At 36.4% G+C, this 11,190-nt stretch overlaps 2 protein-coding genes across 2 annotated transcripts; both read left to right on the top strand.

The window, feature by feature from the left end:
- The first annotated feature begins 207 nt into the window (after positions 1-207).
- Positions 208-1,196, top strand: LOC112840728 (olfactory receptor 52P1-like). The gene is given in 2 exon segments (XM_025894178.2): positions 208-457; positions 460-1,196. Coding segments are annotated over 2 exon segments (987 nt in total).
- A 7,014-nt stretch (positions 1,197-8,210) lies between these two features.
- LOC112806214 (olfactory receptor 52N4-like) lies at positions 8,211-9,080 on the top strand. The gene has a single exon (XM_025848537.2). The coding sequence runs from the start codon at positions 8,211-8,213 to the stop codon at positions 9,078-9,080; it is 870 nt and encodes a 289-aa protein (XP_025704322.2).
- Positions 9,081-11,190: the final 2,110 nt, after the last annotated feature.

Genomic DNA, 11,190 nt, shown 5'->3' with positions numbered 1-11,190 from the left:
TACTATTCAAAGCTCTGTACAAATATTAACCAATACAATTCTCTTAACAACTCTAGGGGACATTACTTTTATTATCCCCACTTATAGACGATAGCACTTGCCTAACATTTATAGCTAGTAAGTGTCATTTAAGGCTCATTCGTATCTCTGTTCTGTGTTCTCTCTTCAGGTAATGTGATACTGTGTGGGGGTTTCTGACCAGAGAAGATGCCCAGAGATTTTGTCCAGCCCATGGAGTCTCCTAATCACACTAACCTGGACCCTTTTGTTTTCTTCCTCCTGGGCATCCCAGGTCTGGAACAATTTCACTTGTGGCTCTCACTCCCAGTGTGCTGTCTGGGCACAGCCACAGTTGTGGGCAACGTCGCCATCCTGCTTGTTGTTGCCATGGAACCAGCATTGCACAAGCCTGTGTACTTGTTCCTGGGCATGCTCTTGACCACTGACTTGGCTGCCTCCTCTCCACAGTTCCCAAGCTCCTGGCCATCCTCTGGTGTGGAGCTGGACACATCTCTGCCTCTGCCTGCCTGGCTCAGATGCTCTTCATTCGTGCCTTCTGCATGATGGAGTCTACTGTGCTGCTGGCCATGGCCTTTGATCGCTATGTGGCCATTTGTCACCCACTTCGCTATGCTACTATCCTCACCGACACCATCATTACCCGAATTGGAGTGCTAGCTATAGTGCAGGGCTCCAAGCTCATGCTCCCATGTCCCTTCCTCACTGCGCGTTTGAGCTTCTGCCAAAGTCATGTGATCCCCCACACATACTGTGAGCCCATGGCTGTTGTGAAGCTAGCATGTGGAGACACCAAGCCTAACCATGTGTATGGGCTGGTAGCAGCACTATTGGTCATTGGGGTTGACTTATTCTGCATTGGTCTTTCATATGTCTTTATTGCACGAGCTGTCCTTTGTCTTTCATCCCCTGAAGCTCAGTCCAAGGCCTTGGGGACCTGTGGTTCTCATGTCTGTGTCATCCTAATCTCTTACACACCAGCCCTCTTCTCCTTTTTTACCCATTGCTTTGGCCACCATGTTCCACTCCATATTCACATTCTTTTGGCCAATGTTTATCTGCTCTTCCCACCTGCTCTTAACCCTGTGGTATATGGAGTTAAGACTAAAGAAATTCGGGAAAGGGTTGTCAGGGTGTTTCAAAGGGGGCAGGGAAGTGGGATCAAGATATCTGAGTGATCCAGAGGTATAGAAGGGACTTAGTCCAAAAAAGATTTTCAAGATTAAACAATCCTCAGTATTTGAGACTGCAAAGAGGTTTTAGTCTTGTACCTCCTAGACCATTTCCAAGAGTAATAAATCACAGAGGAGGTCAAATTAGTTCAGCATCCTTAATTTCCATCCTGGGAAGTATAACCTAGGGAAGTTCTTCCAACCTAGGTTAGAAGAGCCTCTGCCTAGTCATAGGAACTTCCCGCACTTTCTGGCCTTCTCCTAATACAGCAGGCATGGATTTCTAACCTCACACTTCACACTATAGCTGCTGTGTTACCATCTGCAAGGATCAGGAGATATCACATACAGCCACAGTTAAAGAAAGTAGGCCTGCCAGGTACTTATGTGCTTTTGCATAAATGTTATACTTTCTCCATTAGCTCTTGAAACCAAAAGAGGAAAAGAAGTCACCAATACCCACAATATTAGCAAATAGGAGAGCAAGGGCTTGAAACCTAGAATCCTCTGGTACAGAACAATAAGACATCTACAGATGAGAGCATAGGATAGAATAGCCCTTCATTTCTAAATTTGGAATATTCATCCCACAGATATATTCTTGTCTCCACCCTCTAAGGAGCCAACTTAATTCCAACTGATCTGGATATTATTCCCTGAAAAGCAATGTCCAAATATCTGTACACATTCTTACAAGAGACTCCCAGAGGTCATTGACTTCTATCTCTAAACTTACAAAGGACAGTCACTTGCACAAACCAATGGATGAGGAAGCTTTAGCCATTCATTCATCCATTTATTTAGAAGGAAAAGAGAGCCATCCCACAATGCCAGGTAGAGGAGACACAAACCCCCCTGCTGGAAATTGATAGGCCCTCCCTTCCTTAAAGAGTATCAGTCCTAAACTCTGAACACTAAGGACCAGCTTTTTAAAGCTTCCTTTCGGAGAATATGAATGTTTTGACTGTGATACTTCACATAAGTGGGGATAAATAGTTTTGAAATATTACAATTCAATAAAATATACTGAATACTGTCTGTTTTTCAAAGGAAAGAAAATCACTACGTTCTTCTATAGGAGGAGTGTCAGTGCATGGGTGGTACTGATTTAATTAATTTTTCATTCTAATCCTCAAATTGAGATATTCTTAACAGATTTTTAAGAATTTTAGACAATTCTAAACACCAGAGTTCATCAGCTGACTTAATTTTATGCTTCAAATTTATAATCTTGCCAGCGTACAAACCCTACACCCCAACTCTGGGACACTCTCTATCTGTGTTTTAAGTTCCTATCCTCAGAGTGTGGAGCAGTTCTGAAGACCATATACAGACATGCAGACTGTAAGCACTGTTTGCTTGCAATTTTGGATATTAAGTAGGAACCTATTGCTATATGCCTAGGCTTTTACCTGCTGCATGGTTTGAAATAGTGTTTATCATTTTCAGTTTTCTTATATGGTTGCCCCCTCATGGTTGCCATAGTACATTTATTTCTATTCCATAAAGAAAAATGAAATGATTAGAAGTAAACTACCTCAAATTCTAATCCTCACATTAACTTTTGACATCTATAGGCATTGTTTCCTCCTTTATTGCTGTACATATTTATTACTAAATCCTTTTTCTGATCGAGCAAGCTTCACAAAATATGCTCTAGGGAGCCCAGACCATCACCCACTTCTAGTTCTTATTTCCACAAGTGTTCGAATTTATTGGTACACTGACCCAATAGCAAAATTTCTCTTGACCTTTTTTTGTGCAATTTTCTGGACAATATTTTTGGAGCTAATTACTTCTGCTTTCTTGACTCCTATTCCTTCCTACATTATAATCTGATTTCAAACACAAGTTAAAGTTTCCAGTGAAGTATCTGCCACCAAAGCCACCAGTAATCTTTTCTAACTGGACTTCCTTACAACACATTGTACTATTGACCATATCTACTTCTCCAGAATCTCTTTGCTGTGGTATCTGTGATACCACACGATCCTAGCTTTTCTTCTTTGTCAATACTGTTTTCCTCCTTGTTCTCAAAGAAATTATATTAGGTCAAAAAGGAAGCTTCAGTGAGGTCCATAAGAAAGAAATCATTTAAAAAACCCAAAACTGAGGGCAATAAGGCCAGAAATTAAAAAATAAAAGTCAGTATCTTTAGCTATTCAGCACCTATAAATTCAAATGTCATTTGCATATCCACCTCTTCAGTAAAATTAGTATAGAAGTTCTGAAGATAAACTTGTTCTTGGCATGACAGAATGGAAACTCTATTTGTTTTAAATAAATAATAGAGTGTCATATATGATTCATGAACAATTATATTTATTGTATTTTTATTAAATAAAAAAGCGCTGGATATCAAATGATAGAAAAATATATAAATACATTCTATTCATCTATTTAATAAATATTTTACAGTCTTAAAAACCTTCTTTTGGAAGAACATTTAATATGCTAGTTATACACTCTTAATTATAAAAACAGCTATTATATGTGTAATAATATAGTATTCCGTTTCTATTAAAGCAATACCTGGTCATATATCCATGTTAATAAATTTAAAAAATATATACTGGTAAATGTTATTTTAATGGAGAGACAAATAAATATATTTTAAAAGGTAACTTTAAAAGAGTAATTTAATGAATGTGTGTGTAAATCATTTACATAATTCACCTAATATCCAACTTTGTTCCCTTGGGGTCTTTGCAAAACTTCCTAGGGAAAGGAGTCAAACCTCTGGGGTAGTGAAATCATTAGTTTCTATTAAAATATCTCATTTCTGATCTGTATCCAGGTATCTATCTACAAGCACACACACATATACATGTTCATATATATATATATATATATATATGCACACATGCATTCACACATATATACAGATACATGTTTAGATATCTGTCAATTACCATTTGGGCTCCCTGGAGGTTAGCTTGATTCCAATACTAGCAGTATATCTCTGATGTTTTGAAATGTTCCCTTGGGATATTTAGGGTATATAACATTCATTTTCCTTCAGGCTCAGGTCAACAGTCTTCATATCAAGAAGTTAAAAATTTGCCCAGAGACTGTGATGTTTAGACAACCAAGTTCCTGGGAAATAGGACCAGATATATTTTATCTCCTTGTTTTTCCTTCCAAAACTAAGGGAAGGAAACAATATAGGGATCAGTGACAAGAAAATTTCCATTTTAGACATAGAGGTAAAGAGGGAAAATGATTTAAGGTTGGTACTAACTGCTTTTTTTACACTCCACAGATGTAAATGTTTTATTTTATTGACCTAGGTTGAAGTCAGAAGGCAATGCAAGACAATGATGCAGAGGCTCATGGAAATATTTATTCCCCACCTTTGGCATTAAAAATTCATTTAGGTGTTCATAATGCCCATGCATCTATATAAACAACTGTTTTAACTGTATAGGAATATGTGCTTTGGGAGTGATGGGAAACAAAGAATGGACCAATACCATGTCAGGGAATAATGGGAAATATATAAAGAACAATTCTAGGTCATGAAAGTCCATGTTCAAATTTCTCTTGCTGCCTACCTGCCTTCCCTTTTTTCCTTATGAGTGTCTGATTTTACTTGAGTTAGACTCTGGAAATTCTTACTTACTTATACCAAAATATATTTTTAGGCCAATATATATCATGTAGCTTTACTTTCCAGGAGGAACCTATTGCCATGTCATAAGAATTCAGAATGGTTTAGTGGGAAGGGGTAGTATGAACCCTGACAGTTGGTTTTCCATCTTTGTTATACAAGTGAATGATTTGTTTTGATTGCCAAGGTATCCATTTCAGAGAGGCACCCACTTCCAAGATGCTATCTCTGATAAACACATTACCAGCCACACACCTGACTAGATAACCCCCACACCTTCTTTGTTTTACAGATCTTGGGTGATTCTGATAATTGACCATTTGGGCCGTTTGTTTTGTTTTTTCTTCTCTTGCTGTGCTTTAAATTCCCATTCTTATGTTTTTTGTTTTTTTGTTTTTTAAAGGAAGTGAAAATTTTTATTTTTTATTTATTTTTTAAAATTTTATTTTATTATGTTATCTTAGTCACCATACAATACATCATTAGTTTTTGATGTAGTGATCCACGATTCATTGTTTTCATATAACACCCAGTGCTCCATGCAGTATGTGCCCTCCTTAATATCCATTCTTTTTTTTTAAATTTTTTATTGTTATGTTAATCACCATACATTACATCATTAGTTTTGGATGTAGTGTTCCATGATTCATTGTTTGTGCATAACCCCCAGTGCTCCACGCAGAACGTGCCCTCAATTCACTGATAAAGGGTGAAGCTGAGATATCCTAGGCCCCACCCTCAATCCCAATAAAAGCAGAACCCCAGGCCCCCACACATTCCCCTGCCTTCACTTCTCTGTGTGGTCCCAGATTTGCCATGTGATTTCCAGGACTTATAAGTAATAAAGCTTTTCTCTTTCAAAATTTCCCGATGGTTTCTGCTGAGGGCTGCTTGCAGTTACCACAAGAATCAAAAGGGCCAGTCCAGCCACAACACTGGTTATCCGTAGGCTGAGACCAGCACACCAGGGGGATGGGGTGGGAGGAGGGAACAGATCACTGCCTATAGATTCTGGAAATGAGGATTGACAATGAGTGGTATATCGAGTTGTACTTTATGAAAGGTGAGAGAGGTGTAGCAATATCCAGAAACACTGACTATACACCTGGAACAGATTATCAGTAAATTTCTCTGGAAAGAGATATTGAATTAGACTGTGGGAAACAATTTTAAATTTGTTTCAAAACAGATTAAATTTGTGATTAATACTGTGTCCCTTTGGTTTAAGCTTCTATCACCAGCAGGGCATTTGGGAAATGAATTGAATCTGTACAGAACATAAAATTTATTGTAAGAATAAAGCCATTCCTAAATTATTAAAGTTATCTTTATGAAAAAAAAGAGCATACAGAAGATTATTTTGTAGTAGGTACTAAAGGGGAAATATTAAGACCTAGAATTAAGCATTGTCCAGAATTGTCAAGATTGGCTTATGTTATAGACGAGGCTGCAAACGTGGGTAAATATTTAGAGCATAGGGAGCTACAGACTGAGGCGGAGAGGTAATCATAATAGGGAAGAATTTATAAGTTTACAGACTAAATGTATTTTTTATTCTTTTTTTTTTAAGTTATCATTTATTTATTTATTTCACAGAGAGATAGTGAGAGCAGGAACACAAGCAGAGGGAGTGGGAGAGGGAGAGGCAGGCTTCCCGCCGAGTAGGGAGCCCAATGTGGGGCTCCATCCCAGGACCCTGGGATCATGACCGGAGCCAAAGGCAGACGCTTAACGACTGAGCCACCCAGGTGCCCCCAGACTAAATGTATTTTTTAAAGAGAGAATAATAGTGCAACAGTGCTAGAAGTTCTTTTAAAACATGACCTCTAAGGTTTATAATCCTAATATTGAAATATATTTATCTGTGCTATATATATTTAAATTTATATTTTTGTAAATGATATATGACAGTTCTTTGAAGTGTATAATGTTGTAAACTCATTTGTAAACAATTTTTTAAGTGTATTTAAAACCCTGATGAACTCAGGGTTGCAGTTTTGGTCCTAGGGGACCTAGATGTCCTTGTCTCCACATAATCAAGACTACCATATTTTGACTATTTGTCTAAATTAGAGATTAATAACAAAGCAGAAATGTTAGCTTAAAATCAAATCATTGGCATTAATTTGAAAACTGGAGCTTTCATCAGATTTAAGTGTTAATTTGGAAAGTCTTCATGTTAATACTTATTGTATACTAACAAGTTATGTAAGAGGATTTCTGTGTTTCTCATAATTTAGGTTACAGATATTTTAACAGAGATGGCGTAGAACTATCATTGTTAAAACAATCAACTTTAATTTAATCAACTTAAAAATCATTCTATAACTTTTACCTAGAATTTCTCAAAAAAAAATTCTGACCCAATTCTTTTTTGCTTTAATTTCTACTTCATCTGAAATTAATATGTCTGCTCCAAATTTTATGTGTATTTTCTCTGAAGAGTATACATTATTTTACTTTGTTCTTTGATTTTCTTTATCATATGGCCCTCTATACTGCCTATATACATTTTTATAAAATTAACAGATTTATCTCCACTTATATAGGGCAATTTAAATTATTTATCCTAATAGCCCGATCAATGCATTTTATCTGCCTTTTGTCACATTAACATTTTATTGATTTATTTAAGAATCCTTTGTTTTCTCTCTTTTGTGATGAGAATGTTTTGTTTAGTTAATATTTTATAGTGATTTATGCATTTATATTCTGTTTTTATTCTTGGAGGTTCCTTTTGTGTTTTCTAAATAATAGTAAACTATACTTTAATATTTTTAAAATATTCTGACAGCTGTACTTTTCATTATGATATCTGAGAAACAGGATAACCTTCAGGCTATTTCCTTAGAAGAATCCTGCTATTCAGAGATTGATAAAGTGTGTTATGATTGGCTCCTATTTCTAGCCCTATCTCCAACTTCCTAAAGCCCACATGCAAAAGACATTACAATATTTTTTCTCAAGACATGATTTATTTAAAGTTCCATGATTTTTTCATGTTTATTTTTCCATAATATGTGTATAGTTATTAATATTTAAATAATATCATTTAATAAAAATAGCTTCAGAAAAATAATAACCAAACTTTGTCTTTTATAAATGGACATTTGTCTATTAAAGAACTAGGCAAATATTAAGCACTAAAAAGTATTTGTTGTCTACATTGATAAATGAATGAATAAAAAAATAATACATATATAAAATAATCTATTTGGTTTAAACAATATTTATACTCATATTCCCTGGAAGTCAGAAAAATTGGTTGTTTTGCCATTGAAATGTACCTTGAGGAAAAAAGGCAAAAGAAATTAAGACAGTGACTATGACCAAGACATTTTCTTCTTTTATCTCTATCTAGGAGGACCCACAAATGCTGTAAGATGATTAATGATCATCCTAGCTTGATAATGCTAATGCTCAACCAAACAGACCTGACCCTAGTCTCATTCATTCTTAATGGGATCCCAGGCCTGGAGGACATGCACATGTGGATTTCCTTCCCATTCTGCTCCATGTATGCTGTGGCTGTGGTAGGGAATTGTGGGCTCCTCTACCTCATCCGCTATGAAGACTCCTTGCACAGGCCCATGTACTATTTTTTAGCTGTGCTTTCCCTAACTGATCTTTTCATATGCTCTAGTACAATCCCTAAAGCTCTCTGCGTCTTCTGGTTCCATTTCAAGGAAATCAGCTTTGATGGATGTCTGGTCCAGATGTTCTTCATCCATACCTCCACAGGGATGGAGTCTGGGGTGCTCATGCTTATGGCCCTGGACTGCCCCATAGCCATCTGCTACCCGCTGCGCTACTCTACTATCCTCACGAATTCTGTTATTGCAAAGGCTGGGCTCTCCACCTTTCTGAGAAGGGTATTCCTCATAATTCCCTTCACTATCCTCACCAAGCGCCTGCCCTACTGCAGAGGGAATATAATTCCCCACACCTACCATGACCACATGTCTGTAGCCAAATTATCCTGTGGGAGTATCAAGGTCAATGTCATCTATGGTCTGACAGTTTCCCTCCTGACTGGGGGCTTTGACATCCTGTGCATCACAATCTCCTACACCATGATCCTCCGGGCAGTGGTCAGCCTCTCTTCAACAGATGCTTGGCACAAGGCCTTCAGCACCTGCACTGCCCACATCTGTGCCATTGTTTTCTCCTACAGCCCAGCCTTCTTCTGCTTCTTTTCCCACTGCTTTGGGGGTCACACAATCTCTCCATCTTGTCACATCATTGTGACCAATATTTATCTGCTCTTGCCTCCACTATGAACCCCATTGTCTATGGGGTGAAAACCAAGCAGGTACAGGACTGTGTCATAAGGATCCCTTCAGGTTCTAAGGATATCAAATTCCAGAGCAAATGAAAGGGATATTTGCCTGGGTTGGGATGTGAAGGGAAAGAATGCTTCTCTCTGTCTGTTTAGGCAGGAGAATTTCCAAGAATAGGTATATAATTTTTCCAGGTAAGCATGATGAATAGTTCATTCCCATTAAATTTTCTGCAGAATACCAAATAATTTTTCATGCCACATCACCTTCCATATGAGTTTTTTTAGCTCCAGGTTTTCTGTGTAACTTTACCTCCAGGACTCAGTAATATTAGGTTCCAAGAAAGAAAAATACTAATGAGAAGCTGGGACAACTATCTAGAAAATTGAATCAAGTGAAACTAATGATCTAGGGTTAGATGACTAAAATCGTTCTGGGTTTTTTTTTGTTTTTGTTTTCATTGTTGTTTTTAATTGTAAATGGAATTTCTAGATGGATAACTATAATTTAACCCTGGAAAAAATATATTACATATTCTCATTATCACCAAAATTCTGTTTTCTTAGCAATTTTTAAAGATGAAACTAGAAAGTCTTCTGTGTGTGAGGTGTAAGATTCTGGGGTCCTATGAGAACCTTGGTGACTTTGTACCTGACCAGGTCAGTCCTAGCATGAGACATTCAGGCAATTGCTTCCTTCCCAACTGGTGGGTTGTCTTTTGTCTTCAAGGTGGCTTTCAAAGAATGCACAGTTTTGAAGGAACTATGAATAACAGTTATGAAACTTATGACATATATTAATGACAGTTATTAATGACCACTACAAAATAACAAATAAATGTATTTCTACAAGTACAGGGCTATGGGGAGCAATAGTTACTTTTCTTTTTTTGAGCTGAGAATTGAACTAAAAATTGCTTGAATATTTTCTGTACAATATTCAATATTCTTTCTAAATTAACATGAAGCAAGAAACTACAAATAATGATAGTTTTACAGCATTGTCACAGATAGCATAAAGAAGATTGCAAAGTTGATTTTTCCTTCCCAACTTCTAAGAACTACTTTTCTCTGATGTTGGTAATTTATGCTCATTAATTTCTGTTTCATTAAAATGTAACATCTAGTGTTTTTCATTTTATAAAGGCATAAAACGTACTGCATGGAGCACTGGGTGTTATATGAAAACAATGAATCGTGGATCACTACATCAAAAGCTAATGATGTATTGTATGGTGACTAACATGACATAATAAAATAAAATTAAAAAATTAAAAACACAACATAAAAAAACAAATAAATGTTCATCACAAAATCACCCTCTTTTCATATTTCTCTGTATCCTGATAGCAACATTTCTTTAAAGGTTATCAGTATTCATTATCCTTACTTATACATCTTGAAATAATTCTTACCCATTTCTTGTTTTCTTCAGAATATCTTTCATTGTTTCACTAAAATTGCTTTTGTCAATTTCACAAATGACTTTCATATTACTAAAGCCAATGGTCCTTCTCTATGCCCATCTTGCCCTACCTCTCAACAATACTGAACTAACTGATTAGTCCTTTTGTCTAGAAACCCTCTCATTTCTTGAATTCTGCAACACATCACACATTCTAAGTCATTCTTCATTTTTACTGAACGGTCTTTATAGTGCCATTTGCTTTCCTGTTTCCTCTGGATTTCTTTATACTAGCATATCCCTGCGTTCAGCTCTCTTTTCTTTTTGCACTCATTCCCTAGGCATTCCAGTACACATAGCCATAAATGCCATTGTATGCTAATAACTGCCAGACTGATTAACTCAGTAATGAATTCATGGAAGCTCAGGTGCAAGTTCAAGGTAAAGAAAATTTCATGATACATTTTTCTTAATGGCATTCTGTCATTTCTAGGTCCTTTTCTTGTTTTGCTTTTTGTTTTTACTTTCATCTTATTTCAGTTCTAATCTTCAGGCCATTGACATTCTATTCTCCATGTGTTGTACAAATATTCTTAAACATGTGACTATGAAATCCGTTACGAATGTTTATTTTAGAAACATCCATTTTATTGTACTAAAATAGTACATTCCTTACTTTTAACTCAGTTATTTTTAAAAATGTGTT

This window comes from Callorhinus ursinus, unplaced genomic scaffold (assembly GCF_003265705.2).
Source record: "Callorhinus ursinus isolate GAN/ISIS: 27379988/994484 unplaced genomic scaffold, GSC_fseal_2.0 scaffold49, whole genome shotgun sequence".
NCBI lineage: Eukaryota > Metazoa > Chordata > Mammalia > Carnivora > Otariidae > Callorhinus > Callorhinus ursinus.
Note: the sequence above shows the minus strand (reverse complement) of the source record. Positions and strands in the feature narration are given on the sequence as shown.

What these genes read in the sequence shown, in the direction of transcription:
- LOC112806214 (XM_025848537.2), top strand. Translation starts at nt 8,211, where the DNA reads ATGCTAATGCTCAACCAAACAGACCTGACCCTAGTCTCATTCATTCTT.